General features: G+C 33.6%; 1 protein-coding gene across 6 annotated transcripts in view; it reads right to left on the reverse strand.

Annotated features, from left to right (window-relative positions):
• The window catches only part of RALB (RAS like proto-oncogene B), a 108,839-nt gene that overhangs the window by 15,347 nt on the left and 79,637 nt on the right, over window positions 1-13,855 (reverse strand). For 4 of the 6 annotated variants that reach the window (XM_074301801.1, XM_074301800.1, XM_074301798.1 and 1 more), the window contains 3 exons: window positions 13,610-13,708; window positions 5,171-5,335; window positions 1,255-1,463 (listed from right to left, as the gene is read on the reverse strand). In XM_074301801.1, coding sequence (XP_074157902.1) covers window positions 1,255-1,463; window positions 5,171-5,284 — 323 coding nt within the window. In that variant the 5' untranslated portion in view covers window positions 5,285-5,335; window positions 13,610-13,708. Of the gene's footprint in view, window positions 1-1,254; window positions 1,464-5,170; window positions 5,339-13,609; window positions 13,709-13,855 lie in introns of all 6 variants that reach the window. The other 2 variants (XM_074301802.1, XM_074301803.1) reach the window with 2 other exon arrangements.

Raw genomic sequence — 13,855 nt, forward strand, 5'->3', positions numbered from 1 at the left:
AAATAATTGAGAGTACATTTGCTATACTTGGCAACCAAGGTCCATAAGGAACAGAAGTAGAAAAGAAAATTTCTGAAAAAGGACTTCTAGGAACATAATTATACTACAATCTTATGTTAGCCTCCTTCTTTAGGAGGAAAAAGGATCCTTTATACTATTTTAATACGTGTGAGCAACTGAATAGTATTATATACTATATTAAAATATAATATACTTAAATGACTCAGAACTATACAATGGAAGAACTGAGATACTGCTTTTTGTTGTCTTCCACTTATATTTTCTTATTTACCTTCATTCAACTTTTGAGGCCTTCCTGGCTCAATGATGCTTCCTTCCCAATCTTGGATTAAAAAAATTAGCTTCCTCATTTTCACCCATTGCTGGTCACCTGACTCTCTGACCAGAACTTGCTAAGAAAGGAAAAGAAAATACTGGGTGTTTTGTCCAGTTGTCAAAGTCTCCTTGAGGCTAAGCCACTTTAAGTTAACTTAAAATAACTAAGTAATTGCTTATGAGAAACACAGATAAAAATCTAAAATTCCTCAAGAAATACAGGGAATTCTAAATGGGGGAAGTATCAAAGTAAACAGTGATTGTACCCTAAAGATCCTATCTCTTAACTAGAATATTAGCAGCTGGAAGTGTTTTAAATTTTTGCTTAAAAAAAACACTTTAAAATGTACAATTAAAGTGATATATTTAAAATTCTTATTTGGCAAACAAATAAGTCAAATCTTGTAGTTTCAAGTCAAATCTTTTCCTCTGTCAGTGTCTTACATAAACAAACCTTAAAATACAATCAATAGCAAATTTCCACTGAAATTTTAAAACAAGTGTGTTATATCAGTCAATCACTATCTCTTAGGTGTTATACAAATACAGTCACCAATTATTGTGTGTATGTGTGTGTAATATACAAACATATGAAACACACACACATATATAAATATACTCATTAATCAATAGGTCCTCTTTTGGAGAAGATAATATTCCAGTATTTGTAACCATAATAACAAGAGCCAAAAGGTCCACAGAAGGATTCTAGTACAGACTGCTGATTTGATGCATAAGTATCAGAAAAACAGATAGCTAAACTTCTATTTAGAAGTCCCAACACCCTCGTTAAACAAGGAGTTTCACTGGGAGTGATATTATTGGCATACATTACTTCTCAAACTGGGATATAAGGAAGGAAGAAAGACAAAAAAGCCCTCAAGAGGCTTCACATAAATCTTTTATTTGAAAACATACCTGAATTCTGCTGTGGCTGTAAAGGATTCATGTTCTGTTATGGAGAAAACTAAGAGAAACCCCTCCCCACTACGGAAGTAGTTGTCTCGAATAGCTGCATAATCTTCTTGTCCAGCTGTATCCAGAATGTCTATCTGCACTTCTTCTCCATCAAGGACCACTTTCTTTCTATAACTGTCAGCTTTTGTAGGTTCATAGTCTTCTACAAACTAAAGAACACAATACACAAGTAATGTAATCAAATAACTACTTCAAAAACAGAATTTTAATATCACACAAATATAGTTTGCTTATAAACTAAAAATATTTACTGAGTGCTCACTGTATGTCTTCACTGTTTAATTATTATTAATAATCTACATTTATACGGTGGTTTAGTTCCTCCAAAGCAACATATGATCTATCCTTTCATTTGTCTTTGAATACTTTTGCAAAGAAGAAAAATATTATCCTTATTTATATATGGGGAAAAAGTGAACAAATAGGATAGGTTGTAATATTGTTACAAAAACAAGAAACACACATTGATACAATATCTTAAGATTTTTAAAAGCATCTTCCACACAATAACTATACTTTATCCCTTCCCAAACTTACTAAGATATCTTCACTTTTGTTGACAAACTTGTTTCCAATTAACCATGTGTAAAATGTGGTATCATGTATTTTTATTTTTAAAATGTAACTGCAAAAAAACCTCCTTTAAATATCATAACTCAATTCACTTTCACTGAAGTTTTTTTGAACTGACGAGAGGTTTGCTTATGGGGTTTTTTTAGTTCTATTTATTCCTCTGAGACTTGAGTCAGAATGTCCTGATCCTACTATACACCTCCTTACTAAATGAATAATGTATACTATTTTTAGACATCTAGATTACAACTCTGATGTTTACATTTTTCAGATAGAAAAATAGGTAACGAGCCTCTTTAGAACATTAGTAAATATGACATAGACTGATTCTATTGGGGGAAAAAATTCATATTCCCTCAAAAGTTGTTATTTGACAATCTTTAAGCATTCAGTAGCCACAAGTCATGAAATCTTAATGTATCTTTTTTTTGTTTGTTTTTCTCACCTATTCTTCACACTAAAACCCATCTTTCCTTTGCCAATTTCTACAAACATCATTACTGCCAGAGTTATAATTATCTTCAGGTTTCTGGATATCAATGTGGGGACACATAACTAGAAAATCCTAGAAATTGATGCTTCACTTCAATCACATAGAGGCAATCACCTGCTAACTGCTTGCTCCCAGAGTGTCATCATCATTCTCCCTATGATATGATCTTCAAATGTAAAACTAACTATATAACAGAAAATCAAATAGGGACAACAACAAAAGCACAAGTCTCCTCTCATCCATTTTTTTTGCACTTTCCTTTCCAAAAGTATTTTTTTCCTTTACCTTATTACCCTACTAACTGTCCTCTTCCCAAACCTGAACACATACCAGAGCATAATAGCTGAAAACATTTGCTAACATTTACATAGCACTTTACAAACACTTTACATATATTCCTTCATCTTACCCACAAAATGATCCTGTGAGGCAGTGCAGTTTTTATCCTCATTTTACAGATGAGGAAACTAAGACACAGAGAGGTTAAATGACTTGCCCAGTAATATGTAGCTAATAAGTGTCTGAGAAAGGATTCAAACTCAGGTTATCCTAACTGCAAATCTATCATTCTAATCACTATATCATTTATGAAAAGTAAAGGGAATAAGCATTCACACAATGTATAAGTACTAAGTGCTTTACAATATTATCTCATTTCATCATCATAATAACTCTGGGAGATCAGTGCTATTATTATTCTCATTTTACAGGTGAGGAAACTGAGGCAAGCAGAGATTTAAGTGACTTGCTCAGGATCACAGAGCAAAGAAATATTTGAGGTTGGATCTGAACTTAAGTCTTCCTAACTCCAGGCCCAGCACTAGACCTATACCACCTAAATTCTCTTGTCAATCCCAATTTCAGGGAACAGTGATATTAGAAAATTACTCCATTTGAATCCATGCTTGTTCCTTTTCCTCTAATCATCCTCTCCTTCAAAAATAATAATAATAATAATTATAATTCCTCTGTGGCTCAAGCAGTCACACTAGTTACGTTGGTAGCCAAGGAGAGAACTCATCCTCAAAGCCTTAGTCATCTTGGATTAAGACCTAGAAGAAATATAGATAGTATCTAGTTCAGAAATTCTCAAACTTTTACTACTCTTAAAAATTAAGTTCCCAAAGAGTTTTTACTTGTCTTGGTACACTGAATTTTGATATTTGCCACATTAGAAATCAGATTTAGTAATTTTTTTTATTTATTATTTCATTTAAAGTAACAATCAATTCATTACAAGTTGAAATAAATAACATTTTAATGAAAAACAACTAATTTTCCAAAACAAAAAAATTTTTTAAGATATGGGCAGGTTTTTTTACATTTTTTTCAATCTCTTTAATGTCTGGCTTAAAAGAAGACAGCTGGATTCTCAGATCTGCTTCTGCATTCAATCTGTTGTGATATGTTGTTTTGGTTGAAATGTATGAAGAAAATCCGGCCTCACACAGATATGTAGTTGGAAGAGGGAGGAGCATTTTAACAGACAAATAAATAATCTTTATATTTTAATGTAGATAGCTCTGACCTCAAAAACGCCCCTTACAGGTTCTCAAGGACATCCAAGAGTCCCATACTTTGAAAATCAATGGTCTAATCCAATCCTTTCATCTTAAGAGATAAAGAAATAAGTCTCAAAGGAAAAAAGTGAACTATCTAAGACCTATCTACTGGAAAAAATAAAAGACTTAGGAATTATAGCCAATCCTCTTCTCCAAATCTAGTGTTCTATACCACACTACCAGAGATTCTGCCCTGCCCCTGAATTCTGGGTTTGCTCATTGGTGAAGGGCTAGTCATACTTTGTGTCAATCTTCCTTCCCTTAATCGATGAAGTCTCTGTCTCTGATACTGTTTCTTCATTCTATGATTCCCCATTAGGATCATAGATGAAAAAGTTAAAGCAGCATACAAGTCACTGAAGGGAAAAAACAATCTCTCTAAGCTAGGATCCAAATCTGTCTCTCCTTTTATGCAAATAGTATTTTCATATTTTCATTCAATCAAGCAGATGTTTGCCATCCCATTTTAGTTTGTGGTACAAAGTAAAGATAAGTGGACACCAAAGAATGTATTTAAAGTAGAATATCATAGGAGCAGTTCAGTTACCTCTTCTAAATAAGGCCAGCAAAGAACACTCCATCTGGGGCACAGAGCAGAGTCCTTCGCCAAAATGTATGCAATATAATATCTATTATCACACCAGATGCAGCACAATTTCGACTATGACACCCACATCGAGTAAGTGATTTAAACTTTGGCAAGGCTGGGGAAGAGACAGAGAGGGAAACTTTACATCTATTAATTATGGCCAAAAAAAGATCAGATTCTAGACCTTGTAAAAATTCAATTCAGTTCTTCTCTATTTCACAGTTAATTTTTCACAAGGCTATAAACCTGATCAGCCCATTAGCAATTAAAGATTACAGATTTTTCTGTCCTCCTCTCCTCCCTTTTCTCCACAAACAACAGGATTAAAGTATAACAAAAGAAATAAAGGCAAGAAAATAGAAACTTCCCCTCCAAGCCCCTCCCAACCCTGCCAAAGTTTAAATCACCTACCTGATGTCAACAATTTATAAATTTTATTCTTGCTGATATTCACAGGAGGCTGCAGACCTTTCACTCTTCTTGAACCTTTTACAGGGTTGATTTGTTATATAACCCTAAAGGGCACATAAGGAAATAAATACGAAGAAAAAACTTTTTTAAAAAATGGGGTGGGGAGGAGAAAATACTTCTGGACCAACAGATAAATGAGCAAGACAACTTGTGACTTAATAATCTTACCTCATCATACATGAACTGAAGGGTAAGTGCAGATTTTCCCACCCCTCCACTGCCAACCATGATCACTTTGTGAAGAACTAATGAACTCTGGTTTTTATTCTTGTTTGCAGCCATTGTTTTTGTTATTTAGGATTGCTGAACACTGTCCAAGGAGCTGTTGAAGAACTGGATTGCTGAACACTGTCCAAGGAGCTGTTGAAGAACTGCTGGTAAAAAAGGACAAAGACTTAGGGGCATTTTATTCTCTATCCAACTAAAATCAAATAAAATCCATGCCTTCTATTGACGCCTAACTCACACAATACCAAATAGGAGCTAAACTTTTAGACTTGGAAAAGCAATAAAAAGCTTCCTACAATTCATAAAGTCAATAATTACAGAAGCCAGGTAAGAACCAATAGTATATATAGTCCTGTCTGTTTCATTGAGCAATTTAAGAGGGAAAGAACTTGAACAAGGAAAAAAATGACCAAATAGTCCTGAGTTCTAGATACCACCCCCAATGCTTCCTCATCATTGCCACTGAACATAATCTCTGAGTGAGGCTCAGCATTTATACAATCTCATTTTCCATTCTCTGTTCTTTCATCTTTCACCCCCATAAAATCTTCAATCAGAAATGAGTATAAGCTATAAATGGAGAGAATTGAGTGTATTTTAACCTACTACCAAACACTGCAAAATGAAAGGATGAGAAAATAAATGTAACTGAATTCTCATATTTTTGTTGTAATTCTCTGAAATGATTTAACTGTGAATTTATAAAAATAGTCAGGAGGACCTGAGTTCAAATGAGAGAGAGAGAGAGAGGAGAAAGAGGAGAGAGAGGAGAGAGAGGGGAGAAAGGGGAGGAAGGGGAGAGAGGGGAGAGAGAGGAGAGAGAGGAGAGAGAGGAGAGAGAGGAGAGAGAGGAGAGAGAGGAGAGAGAGGAGAGAGAGAGAGAGAGAGAGAGAGAGAGAGAGAGAGAGAGAGAGAGAGAGAGAGAGAGAGAGAGAGAGAGAGAGAGAAAGAGAGAGAGAGAGAGAGAAAGAGAGAGAGAGAGAGAGAGATCAGGAGGTCTATTTCTGAAGGTGTGATTTCAACTAAGACTTGAAGGAAGCCAGAAGTCCGGGATGAAGTGGGAGAGAATTTCAAGCACAGGGGACAGGCAGTGAAAATACTGAGTCTAGGAGACCATGGGTCTTGTTATGAGGAACAGCAAGGTCAGTGTCACTGGATCAAAGAATACATGGAGAGGTGTGGGTTAGGTGGAAGCAAAAAGTGTAAAACAAAAGGAAAAAGGGTAGAGTAGGGAAAAGCAAGTTATGAAAGCTTCTGGATGCCAGAGATTTTTATATTTGATCCTGAAGGTACTGAAGAGTCACTAGAGTTTATTAGACAGAGGTATGACCCAGTCAAACTTGTCTTTTAAGAAGGTCAATTTTAAAAACCTCTAGAGAGTAGATTAGAGTAGGGAAAGATTTATGCCAGGAAGACCAAATAGCAGGCTACTGTAGTATTCCAAATATGAGGTGATACGGGCCTATCACCCTTAGGGGTGATTGGCTGCAGTGTCAGAGAAGAAAAAGGAACACATTTGAAATATATTAAGTACTAGGTTTGAAACAACAGGACGTGACAACATTGAATATGGGGGGGGGGGGGGTGAAAGAATGAAAAGTTGAACATGGCACCTAGATTTTTGAGCTTTGATGACTGGAAGGATAATAGTGCTCTCTACAGTAAAAAGAAACTTAAGAAGGAAGGGCTTAAGAGGAAAGGAATTTAGTTTTGTATATGTTAAGTTTAAGAAGTCTACAGGAAGTTGAAGATGTAGGATCTCATCAGAAATAAGAGGGATGGATACATAGGAGTCCCAGAACCAACTTTTAAAGGAGCCTATATGATTAAGGGGTAAAAGATAAAAGAAAGCTGATCATCTGGAGTGTTAAGGAAAATAACTCTAGAAGTTTAATAATTAAAAGGAAGTTGTAAAAAAGGGTAATAACTTGAAGGAACTCACAAGAGCAAATGGAAAAAGGTGCACAAGAGCAAAAGGAGAGGTGGATACATTTGCAAGCAGCAGACAAAAAAATTAGGAAAAGAAAAATGAGGAGAAAGGATTAATTTATGGAATAAGCTCTTGGAAGACACACAAAGGGTTGCATTCAATGATAAAATAAAGAGATAAACACTGAACCCTGAAGAGAGAAACTGAGTGAAAATGTATGAGGGAATTCCAAAAAGCCTAGCTCTGAGACAAGAATTCACTATTCAACAAAAACTGCTGGGAAACTGGAAAACAGTCTGACAGAAATGAGGTATAAACCAACATATCACATCACAAACCAAGTCAAAATGGGTGCATGATTTAGCCATAAAGGATGGTATCATAAAAAAAAATTAGGAAAGTGTGGAAATTTTTACAGATCTATAGTTTATGAGCAAACAAGGCAGAGCCTCACATAAGTAAAAGCAATCATTTTGATTACATGAAATTAAAGGCTTTGCACTTCCAGACAAAATTAGAATAAAAGCAGGAAACTGATGGAAGAGGAGGGAGTGAAGGTCTGTAGCAAGTTTCTCTAATAAAGGCTTCATTTCCCAAATATATAAGGGACTGAGCCAAATTTGTAAAATAAGAGCAATTCATTTCCCAATTATTAAATGGTCAAAGCATCAAATAGGCAGTTTTCAAAGGAAGAAATCAAAGATATAAGATTCATATTTTAAAAAATGTTCTAGACAATGATTAAAGAAATGCAGATTAAAATGACTTTGAAGCATTATCTCACCTATCACATTGGCTACCAAGGAAAATGATAAATGCTGGAGAGGATGTGGAAAAATAGGAATACTAATGCACTGTTGGTAAAGCTATGAATCATTCTGGAGAACAATTTCAACTCTGCCCAAAGAGCTATAAATCTTTGTATACCCAAAGGGCTATAAATCTGTGTATGCAGTTTAACCAAGCAGTATCACTAGACCTGTACCCCGAAGTTTAGATCAAAGGAAAAGGATTTATATGTATAAAATATTTCTAGCAACTTTTTTGTGGTGGCAAAGAAGTGGATATTGAGGGGATACCCACCAATTGAAGAATGGCTGAACAAGTTGTAGTATATGATTATGATGAAATATTATTGCACTATAAGAAACGATCAGCACCTTAGTTTCAAATAAACCTAAGACGACTTACATGAACTGATGCAAAGTAAAGTGAGTATAATTAGAAGAATATTGTATATAGTAAAAGCAAAATTATAACAATAATCAATTGTGAATGTCTTAGCTACTCTTATTATAAAACACAGTGATCCAAGACAAATTCTAAAGGATTCATATTAAAAAATGCTATCCACTTCCAGAAAACACTCTAAATACAAACTGAAATATATTTTTTCCATTTATTTTTCTTTTGCAACAAGGCTAATATGCAAATAATGCTTTGTATGACTTCATATGCATACCAGGTATCACAGTGTTTGCCTTCTTAATGGGTAGGGGAAAAACTTGAGTGAGGGAGATAATATGGAGCTCAAAAAAAATTTTTAATAAATGTTAAGAGGACAAAATAACACATGCAAAGCAGTTCACAAAACTTTAAATCATTATATAAATATGAAAAAAAATTTAAAAGCTACTTTTAGGGAAAAGATATATAGGAGGTTTGAGAATTCATGATAAATGATCTGATTATTCTCAATTAAATGGGATATCATAATTTTGATAACATGAGAAGTTTTTGTATAAAAAAAAGTAATACCTCTAGCTTAAGAGAAGTCATTTTGTGGGGAAAAATATTTGTATCAAGTTTCTCAAATAAAAGTTTGATATACACACACATATAAAAACAATAGGAGCAAAGAATATGAACAAAGAGTTCTCTAAAGAAAAATTTCAAACTACTAATAACTATATGAAAGAGTACCCAAATCACCAATAACAAAAGAAATGCAAATCAAAACAATACTACAGTTTCACTTCACACCCAGCAAATTGGAAAAGATTAAAAAAAAAAAAAAAAAAAAAAAAAAGCAAAGACTGTGATAGCTAGTGCATTCATTATTTGTGAAGCAAGGAACTTGAGCTGAGGATTTCATTTTGTTGAACAATTTGGAATTATGCAAATAAAGTGATTAAAATATCTATACTTCTTGATACAGAAATTCCATTATTAGGTTTATACCCAAAGAAATCATTAATTAGAAGAAAATTACTATATCCACCAAAACATTTATAGAAGCACTTTTTTTAGTCGTAGTGAGGAACTAGAAAAAGTATTGTGAGTGACCCGAATGAAAAAATTCAAGTACCAAGGAGCCACAGAATTGCATACAATTTAGCAGCAACCAGTATAAAGGAGGGCAGAACTTGAAATGCAATATTCCAGAAGACAAAGAATGTAAGTTTACAGACAAGAATAACTTATCCAGCAAAATTAGCATTGAGAAGGGGTCTTTTTAAAAAATTTTTAAAAAGAGATTTTAAGTGTTCCTGTCAAAGACCAGACAGCAAAATAACGGAAATTTAAACACAGGAATGAAGAGAAACACAAAAAGGTAAAAATAATTGAACAATGATAATAGACTTAATAAGAATAACTTCTTACATTCCAATGTAGAGAAATGATATGTGTCCCCACTGAAACCTATCATGATCAGGAGTTACAGAATGAATCAAAATAGACAATGCCTTGTTGTGGTTCTCTTATGTCTTAATGATCTTGAGAAAGAAAATAAGGATGAAAAGGAATAGGGAGTGAGGGGACAGGATGGGTGGGAAGGGGAAGAGAAAGGTAGAAAAAAATTATCTCACATAATCAAGATGTGAAAACTGACATCTATACAAACAAGGAAGAGGAAGAGAGAGCAACTGACACTTCAACCTCATTGTCATCTGAACCAATCAAAGGAAGGAAAACACACACACACTCTCAAATACACACACACCCTCAAGATATGAGTACAGAAATAACATTTCATATAACAGGGAAATAGGCAGGAAAGAAAAGAAAGAGGGAAAGGAGAATTAGGAAGATAAATTAAGGGAGAGATTAGTTCTAAGCAAAATATACTCTACGGATGTACAAAAATATTAATAGCTCTTTTTGAGGTGGCAAAGAATATGAATTTGAGGGGGTGCCCATCAAGTGAGAAATGACTGAGCAAGTTCTAGCATATACATGTAATGGAATACCATCATGCTATAAAAAATGATGGAGAGATACTTGAGAAGATTTGTATGAATTAACACAGAGTAAAATGAATGGAACCAGTAAAACAATTTATATAATGACAACAATATGGCTTTGAAAGAGCACAATGACCAACCATGATTCCAGAGGATTATTACATAATAGTTATCCCCTGATAGAGATATGAAGGACTCAGAAAACAAAATAAGACAAATTTTTTTTGACATGTCAATGAGGAGATTTTTTAAAATTAATAATAAATGTCTGAAATGGGTTTTGTTCTTTTATTCTCAATGAGGATAAGGAACTGAGATAAAAGGCTTAAAAGTAGATTTTTTTTCCTGACTGGAATAAACAAAACATAATTTTTTAAAAAATGAGTGTACTCCTTGACAGCATGGACTCTTTTTAAGAGTTTTTCAACCATATCCCCAGCAACAGTGTCCGGTACATTGTATAGACTTAATAATGCTTGTTGACTAAATTGTTTCTTGATCCTGCTTCTATTTTATACCTTTAAACAGTATGCAGATAGATTTTATCTAATATGCTAAAATAGTCCCCCCACCAGGTCTGAACTAATGCAAATTTTCTTTTTTTTTCTTTAAGTAATTAGGATAGTAAAATGTGAATGTACATGAGAACAAAGATCACTTGTACAGTTTGAGAAAAGCATGCACTATAAAATACTAAATGCCACAATAAAACTACCAAATACCATTTAATTCCAGCAATACGTCAAAGGCCTATTCTACCACAGATGCATAAAGAATCCTTCAGATTTGGATTCCTTTGAGTCTATTTCTGTGATATCATTTTTTAATGCTTTCCCCTAGTGGTTATCTCTGGTTCTATAGTTGTCACAAAATAGAACTTATTTTCTTTCCCCCTAAAACCTCCTCATTTCTTACCTTCTCCTATTATTACTGAGGACAATATTATCCTCTTAGAACCTCAGGCTGACAACCCTAGAAGTCATTCTCCACTTCTCACTCTATCTCACTGCCCATTTCCAAACTGTTGCCAAGGTCTATCAATCTCACCTCTGCAACATCTCTCAACACTCTCTTCTCTCCTCTAACATGGCTAAAAGATGGTAGAGGCTCACAGCATCTCCTATGTGGACTCGAATCTGCTTATATCAATTTTCTCCCCATTTTAATACATCAAAGTGATATTCTTAAAGAAAAGGTTTGACCATGTCTCACATGTGCACGCAGATGCAGGCACACACACACACACACACACACACACACACACACACACACACACACACACACACACACACTCCAGTGTCTCCCTATTAACATCAGAATCAAACACAAAATGTTCTATGTAGCATTCAAAATCTTTCATAACCAAGTTCCCACCTACCTTTCTACTCTCCTTATATATCTTCCTCCCTATTACATATTCTTCTGTCAAGTGACACCAGCTTCCTGGCTCTTCCACAAAGCATTCCAGCTCTTGGCTCTAGATATTTTCTCTGGCTAGAATGCGCTCTCTCCTCAACTCTACTTACTAAACTCCCGGGCTTCCTTTAAGAAGCAACTAAAGTCCCGTCTTTTATAGGAAACCTTTCCTAACTTCTCTTAATTCTAGTGCCTCCCCTCCTTCAATCATTTCCTATTAATCCTGCATATAGCTTACTCTGTAATTGTTTGCATGATCTATTCTCTATTAGATTGTAAACTCTTTGAGGACACTCTTTTGCCATTTTTTGTACTTTGTATACTACCTGAGACATAGTATGTGCTTAATAAATGTTTAATACACTGTAACTAAAGAATTTCCTCTTCCTAATCCAAAATGAAGATGTGTGTATGAGTATATATAGTATGAGATATAAAGTTTCCTTCTCAGAGTAACACAAATCATCAGCCTAAGGAGATCCAGCTTCTCTTTTTAAGAATCATGGCTTCCATCTCTTAGGAAGGGAAATAATGAAATGTTATAAATTTAAACTACATTTCATTATTTCCCTTCTAAAGATGAAATAAAAAAAAATGGGGGAGAAGGGGAGGAAGGGAGATGAAAGGAGAGCAGAGGAAGATACCTACTATTGATGAACTAATTTTAGTATTTATTGTCTTAAATCATCACATTTGAAGAATATGCTTTCTCCTACTATAGCTGATGAAAATGACTAATTAAGGTCTGCCATCTTTATGACAGTCTGGATAACATAACATCTCAACTAAAGTTTGTACATGGAAGTTATATTTCAAGATTCTTCCCTGTTAGGTGGAATAAGCTGTTTTATCGAAAGGTTGTTGTATTTCTTCTTCTGGCACCATTTTTTGCTTTTCTTTTTTCTGGAGATAAAAAAGTGGGTAAAAATCATCTTTAAATAAAAGATTAAAGTACTGAAAATTTGAAGAAATGTTACTATATATATTATCAGAACTACAAGAATTTCTGGAACTGTTAAATCTCAAAAGGCATTATTTTTTCCATTAAATAATATTGTTTTTTATTCCATGATAGTTGAAATATAGAAAGAAGGCATCTGATGAAAAGGAAGCTATGGCTTAAGGTTTTATGAAATGGAAACTCTACTCAATATAATCATCTCTATCTTTATCCTCTAGTCACATGCTAAATAAGTCTATTAAAATTATCTAAAATATCTTATTTGAAAATTTTCTTATAAGACAGAGGGAAACCACATCAAAATGGAGAGTTACTCTTACTCTTTAGTAACAAACCAAATCTGATTAAACTCAGATTATTCCTACTAAAATTACCCTAAAAAGAACAAACATAAAGATACAACCTAAGAAGTTGAGTCTGAAACAAAGACTTTACACTTCTTTAGTCAATTATTTTCTAAATGAAAAAATATGGCAAAGTTAAGATTCAAAAAAATAAACATACATAAAAATAAATTCATTTAATTTTTTTAAACCAAATTTTATTTTTATCATTAAAAGCACTTAAGATTAACTAAATTTTTCCTATACTTCAAGAGAGGGTTAAAGATTCAATCATTCCTATTTTATATACAAAATAAAGTTAAAACTCATAGCAAAGGTAATGGGAAAATAAAAGGTCACTCTTGATTGTTTATACTTTAGCCAGAAGGCTAAATGTATTTAATGATATTATGGAGAGAATATTATTTTTTCCTAATTTATTTGCCATGAATTCATTAAATCTAGGTCAATTTGTCCCATGAGGATAAGGAAGAGGAGCCAAAATAAATAACATATTAAATCTCTGATGCCAAAAAAAAAAAAAACCCTTACTTAAAAACTTACAGTAGCTGAAATGTTACTTCGGTTTCTTCAATATAGATTAGTCCTCATTCTTCACCTTGAGAAAACAATACAAATTGTATTTTCTTCTATCAACGAGATCTGAAAATTTAATTAAGGGAAATGTTTAATATAACATTTGGTGGTTATTTCTTTAGCTATTGACCCTAAAAACTCCAATATCTTCAAATTACAATAATTCAATCACTATTCCAACAGAATAGAGATCTACCAGGTTCTTCATGACCC

This window comes from Sminthopsis crassicaudata, chromosome 3 (genome assembly GCF_048593235.1).
Source record: "Sminthopsis crassicaudata isolate SCR6 chromosome 3, ASM4859323v1, whole genome shotgun sequence".
Taxonomy (NCBI): domain Eukaryota; kingdom Metazoa; phylum Chordata; class Mammalia; order Dasyuromorphia; family Dasyuridae; genus Sminthopsis; species Sminthopsis crassicaudata.